Consider the following 13,956-nt stretch of genomic DNA (forward strand, 5'->3'; position numbering starts at 1 on the left):
GATAGGAAAGAGATATAGAGACATGGGTATTGTAAAAGAAGAAGGAAAAAAAAAACTAGGAACATCTCTAAGGCAACAGTGAAACCACAGATGGCCACACCTAAGCTTCAGCAATGGGACGGGAGTGATTATTACAGCCTGGCACCAGCCTTCGGTAAACCTGCTGCACCTGCCTTTGCAACAGACAGATACTGCACGGCAGGCAGGGAAGGCGATAGGTGAGGTTTGGCTACGGAAATGACCGAGATACCCGACAGCATAATGTAACGCCCCAGAGCTGGCGATTGTAATCTTGGCTTAATAAACCCGCAGTGGCGTGAGTCCGTCCTAATCTTCTGTGAATATTCACAAATGAGGCCATAAAGTGGAGTGCATGCAGAACAGCAGGTAAAGCAGGTTAGTCATTATCATGGCCTTGGTAAAATATTAAAAGGTGTTCTTAGGTCTGGGCTTGCAGACCAGGTCCAAGTGGAAACTTCCCACAGGATAAGAAGAGTGTACGGACGAGGTCGGCAGCGTTGGGGTTCTGAAAAGGATGGCATGCAGACGGGAGCAGTGGAAAGCAGGCTGTGATGTCACAGCTCAATTGATCCAAATATACAGAGGCCAAAGTACAGCACTGTGATCAGCTAGATCCCCAGCTAGACACGTGCGCCAGCTTTTAAACTGACCTCAGTTATTGTTTTTTTACATTTTACTGCTCATTTTACTGCCATGAAATGATAAGCTGTAAAAATATAGATAATGGAGGATATTAACAGAATTTGCTCACGTTTAGCCTTTAACAAACTGAATTAAGAATAAATTCATTATTAGAGTCAGAAGGGAGGGGTATTCAGGATATGTTCACTCACTAATGTCAATCACAAATGGTCAGCCTGTGAGTGTTTTCAGTCTTTGATTTGACAGCCACCCGTCGTTCGTCACAGAGTTTTAAAACACCAAGACTGTAACAAAATTGGCATCTTCTGTCCTACTTCTAACCATTTTAAAATTCTTTACTGATCAGAGGTCATGTGATAATGTCTCCATCAACCAAACCTATTAAATGTGGAACTAACTAACTTTTAATGAAACAGTCGTTGTCTTTACGTGTGTTCTGTGGTTGAGTTTGTAGACATTTGTAGCATTTTCTATTATATGTTGTCAGACATTTGAAAATGTGAAAAAATTTTGGCATTGGTACAAATGCCACTTAACAGTGTTGCTTCTAAGTCTACAACCTGCTGTGTTTGATTTTCATTCACCATACAAGTCTGTAGTTTACATACTGGCCATACTGAAGATAAAGATGCTGAGACACAGTGACAATAAAGCTACCGAGTAGATCTAAGGGAGGAGAGCCACTGACTTATAATACTGTATCTGAGGCCAAAAATTAACTTTCATGCTTCATATGCTTCATAAGTTTTGAATGCAAGAAAAAAAATATCATTTCAGGACTTAATCTCTGAAAAGTTCCCACAAACAATTTAGCTTTCAATCTCGCTGTGATCCAAACTGAAGCCACAAAGCACAAAGTAGGCAAAATGCGGTGCAAATGCCAACAAACAGCAGGACACCCTCCTGCCCCTCTAAACTCATCAGTCACAAAGCAGACCTCAAAAACCAATATGGGCCTTTGCATTGTGAGAGCCCCATTATGCGACTTGCCCCTCTGGCTCCTCTCAGGGAGTATATATTGTCTCTGAGCCTCTTCTTCCTCGCTATGTTTTCATTAAGAAAAGATCTGGCTCACCAATCCAAAAAACCTGGGCAGTGTCTCTACAGCTTTGCCCTCTCACCGTCTGGCCTTGGCAGAAACAAAGTCACCTAGCAACCAGGGCAAAATGAAAAAAACGTTGTGCTGGGAAACCGTCAGATGCCTCTCTGAGAGAGAATACAGCCAAGGAGGGAGAGGAGGAAGGAGAAGAGTGAGGGGTTAAGAATACGTACAAACTTCAAAATGTGTGGTATCTGAGAGAGAGAGAGCAAATGCTTGACAGGAAACTCTTTGTTTCCTCTGGGCATGATGAGTTTGATGCGTCCTTCTCTACTCTGCTTCAAAAGCCTCAGAGACACTTCTGCTAAGCTGTCAAGTGAACAACACCAATAAATCCGGAAGGAGGACCTACAGTCATCACTTTCCCATCTTTTGTTTTTCACTTCAAGTTCCAACGCCATCTGCAGAAAGCAGAACCCTTGCAGGTTTTTACAGCCTGAAGCCTCAAAGCTAATGGGATGAAATGAAGGAGAAACACAGAGTGAAACTCTCAAAGTTGAAACCAAAGCTTCCCCTGTCTACACCGATCACAGGCTGCGGAGTCAGCTGACAGACGAGGAAGATATGGACAGATCTGTGCTCGCCTGAGCGTTATCCCATGACACAACAGTTTAACATCAAACCGAGGCATGTTCTCCGAGAATAGAGATGATGAAAAGAAGAAAATGGGGAAGGAGCATCGGCGTTGTCAAGATGCGACAGTAAAAACTGCTTAGCTGAGAAATTTCCTTCTGCCTTTGCCCATTTCTGCACCCTGTAGGCTGACTGAAAATATCCAGAGAGGAAACCAAGGCTTCTCGGATTTGTTCTGATTACCAGTCATGAGAGAGATCCTGTATTTTTATTTTTTTTACTGAGGTTTGTACCCAAAAATGGAAAAAAAAATAGATACTAATGATAATGATAAAGAAATATATCTTTAATAATCCAGGAAATCTCATCCCAGATCCCATCAAACAAAGACCATTTAGAAGGAAAGACCTCGGCTGAAAAATTCTGTGGTATTCAAGTAGCTGCATATGAGATAAAGAGTTGATTTTCCTCACTGTCTCATCTCCCGTCACTGTTGGGTCATCTGCCATCTGTTGGGACACTGAATCTAGCCTTTTGGGGTATTTTTGGATGTGTTTTGAGTGGTTAGTAAATAGCACTTCCTACAGTGTTAAAAGGTTTGTCTTAGGTTTATGGTGTCAGGGAATCCAGGGCTTCGTAGAGGGTGGGCAGGTGTACCCAGCTCATACTGTCAGTGGCCCCTGTGGCGAGGTCATATGTTTAACATGGAGGTATCAAACAGCGTGCCTCCCACTGTTGGTTATTTTTGAGCACAGAGGACAAAAAAAGCAATGGTGACATTTATCTTGAGCAATAATGATCAGCCCCTACAATGAAAATGTGACTTACTGTTCAATGACATTATGTGGTCCGCCCCAGGATGATGAAAGTTGAGGCCCATACGTCCTGCCAAAGAAAAAAAGAAAAAAAAAAAAAAGCACGCTTTTTACAAAGAAGGGAAAACGTGGAATTTTCTGATAAAAAGTCAGCCTGTCGACAGACATTCATTTTGATCTTCCACTGTACTGTGTGCAATGGGAAAATGCCAGCCAGGATGAGCATGACACAAACAGCAGACACATTTACACAACTTGGTAGAATGGCATAAAAGACAAACACAGACAACAGATGCGGGAAAACGAGGTTGAGACACACATCCTTTTGTTGTCACATATCTCATATGCACACATGCTCGAGCAAACAAAACCAGCTACAAGGCTAAGAATTCATCAAAGCTGCTATGGTTACAGTGTGCGCATGTTACAAGAACCATCTATCTTTGCTTTCTTGGAAGTAAGGTGTCTAAATTAAAGACTTCCTGGTTATCGTCCTTCTTGTACAAAAAACAAACGACAAAATGCACTACCTAAAGAACCTACCCATTTTAAATAATAAAATGTTACCTTACAGCCAATGTCATTCACAGTGACAGCCACAGAAACTCAAAAATATCAGCTCTATATTTTAGCAACAACTAAAGAAAAAGGGAAAAATAAAGCAACATATTCACAAACTTACATTTCACACATTAATATTAAGAAAATACCCTTTTGGTCCTTTATTGTTCACCTATGCAAAGTGTTATTTCAGTCACTTCAGCGACAATTTGCAAAGTGCTGGGGTTGGAGGGAACAACTATGTCCCTATAGGTTAAGTGAACTTTGACTTGCTTACACCATAGCCAGTCTCTTAAACGCTTCAAAATGTGCCCACAAAAGACAGATACTGGGGACAGCGAGGGGGGACTTTTCCTGGCTCGTGAAGAAGAGTGGAAGACGCAGATAGACCTGGTTGAAAACCAGAGAGGCAGGCTGGAGGGAAGGATAAGGGGGAGGCCACCCTGTAGCTTCACAGATGTGCATTTCCAAACTCCTCAAACCCAGTCAGAATCCAGCAGACATTAGGAGCTTGGAGACAAACAAAGCCAGTGCATTCACATTCAAGTGTCAGTAACCAATGATCATGAAGAGGTAAACACTAAAAAAAACTAGTATGTGTCCCTACAGTGGGGGGTGTTTTTGTTTTCCAACTCTTGACAAAGTTCATCCACTACGTTCTCTATCTCCCTACCCACAGTCAAGTCAGGCTGTCATCAAAGTTCAACAGCCCCAAGGGATAGCTGCACAGAATCATGTATCGGTAAACGTGTGGGTGGTCTATTTGTTAGTTCTTCGACCAAATTACAGGGTTTAAACCCAAATGTCTCGCTGACTAAAGTGTGCTTGAGAGGATCCAGTTCTACTTTCTAGCAGGCCGTGCACTTTAACCTAGTAATACTGCCAAGAAGATCAAAAAATACACACTAGATACTGGAGACTAGAGCGCGCGCACACACACACACAGAATACAGAAACAATAAAATGTTGCTGATTGGAGGGCAAATGTTGCAACAGGTCCTGAGGGCTCTTGCCTTTCTGCCGAGATTAGTCATTTTGGGTGACATGGGGGTACAGTTACCCTTCTGAAGCCTTAAAATAACTCTGGGCAGGTGCCATCTGTTTCCCCTAGGAGAAGAGTGGCAGGGCCAGAGGGGCCCCTGAGTTGCTGCTGCTGCCACTGCTGTTCTGGTGACATTTCCTCACAGAGAGCTATTCTCGATCCGTCTCTCCCAGCCGCTCGGGAGAGATCCACTACATTAGGCACGGCTCCAAAAGCACCTCCAATTCCCTCGCCTGACCTGATCCGCAAAATGGAAAATTACCTCACATCGACCACTTAGGTAGAAATGGATAAAGAGTGGGCTGTGGATAGATCATCAAAAAGCAAGTTGGCATCAATTTAGTATATGGCATCTCTGTCTAAGCAGAGCCATCGTGTTTAAAGTCGGTGAGAAACCTAGAAAATTTTGGTTAACAGTAAAGTAACAGCTATCATTGCTGAAACTACAAGAATCCTGTTCTGCAAGTTTTCACTAGAGTCCACGTGGCTCATCACCACATGTCTCACATGTCAACTGCTTTGCTAATGTTTTGCTTGTTCGTCTACCTTATAGCACATTTTTAACTGTGTGTAAGCGATATGTTTTTCCCCCAGTTGCCAAGACATTTACTTAGCAGGAGGGTGCCCCAAATCTACACTTCTTGCTGACTAATGCCAAAAAAATACAATTACCAGTACTAAAAAGGGAGTAAAACACTTTGGGGGAAAAGGGGAAAAAAATGCATTGACTTAACAGATGACTCAAAAGACGAGAGGAGTGGATGTTTTTCTTAGAAAACCTAGTCAGAGTTATTTTGTGTCTCTGTCAGAATAACCTACTTCTTCCCCTTCACACCAGCTCAAGCTGACACTAACAATCCACAAGATGATTGCAACAGGGTCAAAGTTCCTTTAACTATCACGCCATAATGTTCAAAAAGAAAATGGTGAGAACGTGTTTCTAGTGGTTAAACCCAGTGAGTCAAAACTGCTCCCCACTGTCATTAATGTCTCATAAAATTAATAGCCATAAAACCATGATATACCTTTCCAGCAATAACAGAGGATTTCCAGAATCCAGTTAACTATGATGCTCTACTTGTCTGAGGAATTAAAGCTTTCAACACCATTTCATAGTTTGTGAGATCTGGGCAAACCATGATTTTAATAAACTAAACAAGCCCAGGCTTGTTTTGTTGCCTAGGCAGGATTAGCTCAGTCATGCTTGCTGGAGTCATGAATTTTCCACCACAACAAAACATAACACTCTGACAGTGCAATTTATTGGAAGCAAGGTGTGATCTAACCTTTAACACAACCAATAAATACATCATCTTATCTCTATAGAGTCACCACTGTCTGTTTAAAGTACAGGGTTGTGCCTTTTAAGTTGAAATCATCTGGTGTGTTACGAAGGGTTGAAAGTTTAAGGGGTCAGAACAAACAGTTGCCCAACAAAGCAAAGTCCTTTAACCTTGGGTTAATGTGGTTCAACCCCTACCTCCGAACCCAAACCAAAGGAAGATTCTCATACATGACGGTTTCATACCAGTGTGATATTAAGTAAGAACAAACTTTTATCTTTCCTGGGGTCCTTCAAAGTAAATTTTCCCCTTATATAGGAAACAAAGTCCAACATTTAGGCTCAACCTTTAGAGGCTTTCAAGAAAAGTAGGAGAAAGGGTGGGTGGGTCTCCTGCTTTTCTTCAGTTAAGTGAAGAAGTGCACAATTAGATTGTTAGTCATCTCATTTGTATTATGTTTCCACTTTGTGTTTTCCATTACACAGCCCACAAAGTCAAACAGCACTAGTGTTTGCTATCCCTCGATTACTTTCTCCACTTGACTAAGTCTTAAGTCAAGATTTCAACGAAATGGTGCCAAAATAATGAAGGACCAGCATTAGGGTTCAACGTTGATTCAGTGAAGTTAAAGTTGACACAGCGATGTTGACTGAACATCGTTCCAGTGATTGTTTACTATCCGGTTTATAATCAATCAACCATCATAACATAGACAGTACTAAAACACAAAACTGTCTATAAAACCTCAGTGGCAAACTGCTCACAGTCTAAACTAGTTTTTTCTTTAGGACAAATGCTCAAGAAAACATTTCAAATGTGCAAATTAGCTGATCATTTAAATAGTCTAAGAACATCCAAACATACTGTAGCAACACGTAACCCCACCTCCCACTCTATGCAAAATCACAATTACCTGATAATATAGCTGGTAGTTTTTACGTTTCCAAAGCCCAGACTCATCAGGGGTGAAAATGGTGACACAGACTGGACCTTACTAACGTAGCCCAGGATCACCCTCCTCTCCCTATAACTAATGTAAGCGACTAACTACAGGGGTAGTGATTGATCTCCTGTCTCTTCTATTCCAAGCCACACTACACATGTATAATAAGGGGGATCTGTTCAGGATATGGCAACAAAGAGTGCCGAAATGGACCCAGAACGTACATTGTATCGGCTATTCAATAGAGTTCAAACAAAACAAGAACACAAACACAAAAACTGACTAATCTTATCATTTTATCGGTATGCATGAACAACCTTATGGTCTATGCTCTTTACAGCTATTGCAACTGCAAGACTGGGCTTAGACACGATGCTTTAAATGCCTACAACAATGCAAAAGCAATTTTTTTAAATTAATTGTGGTATCGATAGCATTAGCCTTCCGAGGATGAAGAAAACCAAACTATTAGGGGCATCAGAGTTAACCTTAAGCAGTGAAATCACATTCACCCAGGACCTTATAGTTATTGGCAAAAATCGTAGCTGTAATGTAGCATAATCCCAGAGCTAGCTTATCTTAAACTCTGTGGAAATAATGCTAAACCGACAATGTGATACTTTTACCCCCACCCACCCCACAGTCACTGTCTGTGTTTGCTTGTAATGCATGCCCCCATAGGGATCTTTCCTTTGAACGCAGTTTAGTCTAACTTCAAGCACCTAAAGATACATCTAAGTTATGTTCGCTACCATTTATTAAATCAAAAAAACTCAACAAACCTCAGAAACTGACCTTTCAGAGATGGCCCTCTTCAGTTTTTTGTACCAGGGCAGAGGTCAGGGGCTTTTTTGAGGGTTGTTTTTGAGAAATCAGAAAGCACGGTTTTATGTTTTCATAAATATAAGTATTTTTTTTTAAACTCTTCAAAACTATAGAAACACCACAAATTTGGGATTCTGAACAGTTCTCCCCCGTCATAAGGTGATAGATTTGTAACCCTAATGATAAACTAGAGCAAACTACAGCAGCTGTTTCGATAGCAGAGCCTATCTTCTTATTGAAGTCTCAGAGGTGAATAAAGCCAGCACATTTAGCAAATGCTGAACCAACCCTTTAAATACACAACTGAAATAGTACCTCGTTATGAAAATAAACTACTTCCAGTCTTCTAAAGGCTGCTCTCACACACTGAAACTGATGCAAATTGTAACTGATGCAAGATCGTGTGATTCAGACCAGCTGAGGCAATGTGTGCGTGTGCATTAGGAGAGACACATTGTGGGTGGGGTGGGATCTACACAGCGCTTCCACGAGGGTTATAAGGACTTTCGAGCATCTCAACTCATTAGTGACAACATCTAGAAGTGTGTGTCTGTGTGTGTTTTTAAGGAGTGGCTGCAGTCACACCATCACACCTCTTGAGCTGTCTGATCCATAGACAGGAATAAGTGACAGCTCAACAGAAGAGTATATGAGGTGAGAGTGCTTTGCATGGAATGCCAGAGCTGATTTACATGTCAGCAAGAATTTGAAAGTGTGTTTCCTTCGTGTGTGCATGCACGTGTGTGTGCATGTGTGCATCAAATGCTACCACTGGCAGCAGAGGTAGTGGTTGTTGTCAGAGTGGTGGTGTTTTTCCAGCACATGTGTGTGTGTTTGTGTGAGTCTTTAGTCCTCCACACATGAGCTCAGCTGACCTGTGTGTGTGTGTGTGTGTGTGTGTCTGCAAAAAGGGTTCGTTTTTTCAGATGTCCCTGTGGCCCTGCTCCCCTCAACCAGGAGTAAAGAGCTTTTAGAAAGTTTAAAACATTGACTGTAATGGAGCGTGTCTTTGAAGCAGAAACTTCTCAAAACAAGAGCTCAGAAGAAACAAAATGAGGTGGTCCCACCCCTGTCTTTAAAGGGTGTGTGGATGAGGTCACCTCACACCTCACTGATTCACACATCACAATACTGAGTACTTTTTCTTCTTAAGAAAGAGAAGGCGGCGCAGGGACTCATAAAACACTCAAGGAAAAACAGCTATTCCAGGCACAATGAGAACTATGTGAGAAATGTCTTTGATGGGATTGATGTGGGCGGTACCCACTCGGTTGGGAATGCAAAACTGAGCCTACTGGGTTAATTTGTTTTGACTGGTGGCTTTCAGCTGGTGAAGAGTCTCCCTAAAGTAAGATGTTGGAGTCGCTACAGCAGTAACTTGCCTGTGAAACAACAATAAGTGTACATTCAGTTAAGATTTACTGATCAGATATGTGGATTCTTAAGTAATGACAATGTTGTCGTGGATATTTTTTTCTAGTTTTTCAGAGATACTCTCGTTCTGAGTGTCAGAAAGTTTGATCAGGTTCGACAGGTCAGGCCTCAGTGCCTCTGGAACAAAACCTCCTGTTCCTATTGCCATTCATGCTAGCCTGGCACTACCCAAATGTGAAAGATGATCTTAATCCACAGACTAATAAAACTTAAAAAAAAAAAAAAAAAAAGCAACTGCACCGTTTACAGCGCACAAACACACAAACTTTCACAAATTTAGAAAGTTACATATAAAAATGAAATTTTCTTCCTCCACTCAGAAATGATCAACCAATCAGATTTGAACAGTCAGGGTTAGGATCTTCTACCTACATGGCTAATTTTCTAGGTAGCCTTAATCAAGGCATAAGCTGCTTTTAATTTCTAGTAATGTCTAGTTGGGGTATTTTCTCAACGTTATTCTTGATCACATATTGCACTCAGCAGAAAACAAACAAGTTTGCCATTTAAAATATTCAGTATGGTTTCAGCCATGGAAGGCAGCCCACATTTTGCCCACTTGCCAATAAGGATCTGCGGGACTAGTCTACTACATGTTTAAATGTTGCTGCCCTTAATAGTCAGTGACAGAAGAGTAGTCTGTTAAATGTATTTCCCCATTTCCTCCTTAACAGGTAGGCCAATCTGAATGAAACATTGCACAAACATTGTGTAGGTTAGCTTTGTCAGAATAAATTGGAATAAAACCAAGCAACTGTGTAAACATATTTTGTGCTGACACGAAATAAACCAAGGCTATTGCTGCTAACACTGGTAAGATTAGCCAAACTCTGCAAGCTAACCAAACAGAAAGTATTACATGCAGATTTTAACATGTGAGCCAGGAAGTTAACAACTAGCTAATGTCTGACATGAGTACATCTTTGTTGGCTGGTGTCCAGAAAAGATATGCAAAACCTTAAAGTTGTAGCAAAATTTAGAAAATTTCGTTACAACTTCATTGTTAACTAAAAATGATATTTCTGGGCTAGATACATTTTCTTGCAACCAACCAGTCAAAACCAAACAAAAAACAGAACAAAAACAGAAAATCAGCTAACATGAGGTTTTTAAACAGAGGAAAAACAAAACTGCAATCTGTCAACTTGTCACGCTAACCTGAACATGACCCCATATTTGGAGCACGTACCAAGTGATGCTTTCAAAATTTATGAGCCAAAGTTACATTTTTGCAACATTTCTTCAATTACTGGAATTTTGCTCGTCAACCCATTTGGGAAATCCTGCCTCTTACCCTGTTCCCTCTGGACCTTACACTTCTGCTTGCAACAAATGCTGCACATGACCACAGACGCAGAATTTCTTAATGAATTACTTTTGAAAATGTCACAACTGAAAGATTTACACAACTAAATGGCCCTGAATTATCAACACATTATATTGCAAAAAGGTTTCTTTACATAATGTGGTTGTATTAGTGTTACTTCAATACTAATTCAGCATTGTCAGGAAGATTTCAATCTAGGATTACACGGGTCAGATAATTGGAGTTAAAATACCTTCTGAGCCAGAAAAAAAAAAAAAAAAGCACCAGCAACAGATTATTCAGCAGACAGGGCCGGGGCACAGGGCCCTTTTCAAACAGTGAGAAGGTACGCTAGCAGGGTGGAGCTGCTCTGTGGTTGGCACCGCAGTTTACTACAGCCCCGTGCTGTCTACATGACAAAGTGAGGGGTAAACAAGCCAGGAGAGAATCAGGAACACACACACACCCATTTTCATGATCCACCCGCCCTACTTTGCTCATATCTCCTACGTGTCCGTTGTGCTTTCACAAACAATCCCAAGAGAAGCCCTGCAGGACATTACGACACCTTTCCAGTAAAGTTAAGCCGGGGATGTGATGAGCGCGCAACAATGCTCGCTCAGCACAAGATTAGGAAAACAGACTTTATGCATGGGAAAATGACATTCTCCGCTCATTATGTACCCCTCCCACCAACCTTTCCATTGTTAAGATAGGAGGACAGAGAGGGTATAAAAAAAAAATTAAAAAAAAAAAAACCTACACCCAACCTGACAGGGCCCCATCTGGGAAACAGGAGTTTTTACAATTGACACGTGACTGGTGCTACAAAAATATTGACTCAGAAGACCTGACCTACACCACACGGCCCAAGAATTCTACGAAGAGGAATTTTTAACCTTGATTTCACAATCTGACAACACTTTTGAGAAATGCAATTGTATTTTTAAAAAAATACATGTTAGTCTAAATTCATCTTTGTGTTGTGTTTCAAATCATCTGATATGCTATGTCTCTATTTCATCTATGACACATGTAAGTCCAAAATTACAGGCAAATAAAACATTAACCACAAATACACTCAATTGCGCAACACGTTTACCAAACAAAATACGAGTCTTGTGACATTATCTCTTTATCCATTGATTGTTATCACCATATACAGGAGGTAACAAAGACAAAAAGAGGAAGTAAAAGAAAACAACAAAACATTTGTACAAAGGACCACTAGGTTCACCTCTGGTTTAGAGTGCACACACAGACACAGACACACAAAACATATGTGAGGTTTTGCAGGTAAGGTTCATAATGATTCAGATTCACTTTAATTTTAAACAGAGTGTAATGATTCATACTGGATTGGTTAAGAGATCGGCAAATAGAGCAAATGAAAAACAGATGTATCCAGAGATGACATATGCCCAAGCGCAAAAATTAAAATTAAAAAAAAAAATTAAGCAACCTAAAAACTGCAAGCATGGACGTATGAATATTCCTAACCTGCAAAATGATTCCTCCATATAATATCAGCGATAGTCATTGGTGGGCCACCGGCAGGGTGTGGTTTACCTTTGTCATGGTCAGTCCTTATCATATCCATTAAGGAATTCTCCAAAGAGTGCAAGCTAAAAGCATCAAAGGGCCGATTCCGGTCCTGCAACACAGTAAAACAGGAAGAGCGTTCGCATTAGAGTCATCACAGTAGATCGCACGCAAAACAAAGATGGGAAAGTATCCTGTAATGCTACAATGGGAGCAGAACCGGTACTGTACTACCTGTTTAACACACATTTGAAAATGATAAGACAGTAAAATTATAAACCTGAAAAAAAAGGACAAATCAAAAAACTATGATTTGAGGTGACAATTTTTAAAAATGTAGAGAAGATTTAGATCTTGCAGATAGTTATTTAGAATAAAACTTGAAATATATATATATATATATATATATATATATATATATATATATATATATATATATATATATATATATATATATATATATATATATATATATATATATATATATATATACACACACACATATACATACATACACACACACACATACACACACACACATATATATATACACACACACACACACACTGAAGAGGGACGATAGGTTTCTATTTCTGCCTCGTCATCATTGTGGGAACAGCCCTGCATTCCAGTCGTGATCTGCTTTACCTTCTTCAAAACGTGGCAAACTTTAACTGGCATGTTTAGCTGTTGAATTTCTGGTTAGGTACCCTGCTCAAGGGCACATCGCTAGCAACGACTTGCATCTGTCGGCAACTCCCTTTTTTGTGTGTTAAAAAGAAAGAACATTCTTGCTTTCCCCATTCAAATGCAGCGTGTCTTCTGAGTCACAGGACTAATGGAAATAAGGGATCCAGACTTGAACTTAAGTAGGTGAAGTAGGCCCTGGAGATGCCAGTAAACAGGTGATACTAAGCAATGATCTATGAGTCAGTTGCTGGGCTATCCTGAAAGCATTTTAGTATTTCACATTTACTGTTTTCAGCCTATGGTTTCCAGTGTAGAAAAATAAAATGTCACTATTGTGTTGTTGAGATGTTCCTTCATTTTAATAGTCTATTGCTTGTTTGCACAAGGTGACACATGCACATCTTCTAGTCTTTTTCACTTTCACAACCAATTAGGAAATCAGTCAACACTTGACTCAGCTCTTGATTCAACAAACAGGATCATCCGTGAACAGATTCAGACCTGGTGCTGGGATAAGATCCAACTTTCAACCTTTCACTTTCATACTAGAGTGACACTTTTTTGGATACCATATACTGAAGAACTGTGAAGTTGTTTCTCTGTTTATGAAGCTAATGAAGCCAATAAATCTAAATAATAAATCAAGCATACAAGGATTTAAAACAGTCTAAAACTGAACCCCAGATTATTATGTAAAGGTTATAAAAGCTGTCCCTTCTCGTCAAGTCAATCAGACAGGAACTCAGCTTCACTTGAGAAAACTGGTTTTGAAACCTCCCTCAATAGTTAAAGTTAGATGCTGCAGCTGTCATGAGGTACTGAGAACTTTTGTTTGTGTGTCCTTTGGTATGCATTTCTGCCTGACTGTTCACGAAACCTCTCAAACTTTCAGATCTTGTAAGGCAGGTCGTTCTACTACATCCCAAACAGTCGGATTAGTACTATATCAGACACCTCAAGGTTAAACAGCTCCCTGCTGATGAAGTGCATGTATTCCTGTTAGGTGTGAATGAATTCATGAGAACAACATGTGTGCCAAAGGTAAGGCCTGAAAGCGCCCAACCGGAGCTAGAGTGGCGCGGCCTTGGCAGCTGTGTCCTGTGTCCGCCGCCTGAGCTGGGCCTACATTGTTTGCAAACCACAGCTATTGTTGCCCATTCGGCTGAGCATTCAAAAGTGT

The 13,956-nt window shown here is 40.6% G+C and overlaps 1 protein-coding gene across 5 annotated transcripts in view; it reads right to left on the reverse strand.

The window, feature by feature from the left end:
- cpeb3 (cytoplasmic polyadenylation element binding protein 3) overlaps positions 1-13,956 on the reverse strand; it is a 41,541-nt gene that overhangs the window by 19,809 nt on the left and 7,776 nt on the right. For 3 of the 5 annotated variants that reach the window (XM_082557395.1, XM_082557394.1, XM_082557393.1), the window contains 2 exons: positions 12,045-12,198; positions 3,164-3,220 (listed from right to left, as the gene is read on the reverse strand). In XM_082557395.1, the coding sequence (XP_082413521.1) occupies positions 3,164-3,220; positions 12,045-12,198 (211 nt within the window). The remainder of the gene's footprint in view (positions 1-3,163; positions 3,221-12,044; positions 12,199-13,956) is intronic. The other 2 variants (XM_082557397.1, XM_082557396.1) reach the window with 1 other exon arrangement.

The sequence above is a fragment of the Aulonocara stuartgranti genome (genome assembly GCF_965226115.1).
Source record: "Aulonocara stuartgranti genome assembly, chromosome: 13".
Taxonomy (NCBI): domain Eukaryota; kingdom Metazoa; phylum Chordata; class Actinopteri; order Cichliformes; family Cichlidae; genus Aulonocara; species Aulonocara stuartgranti.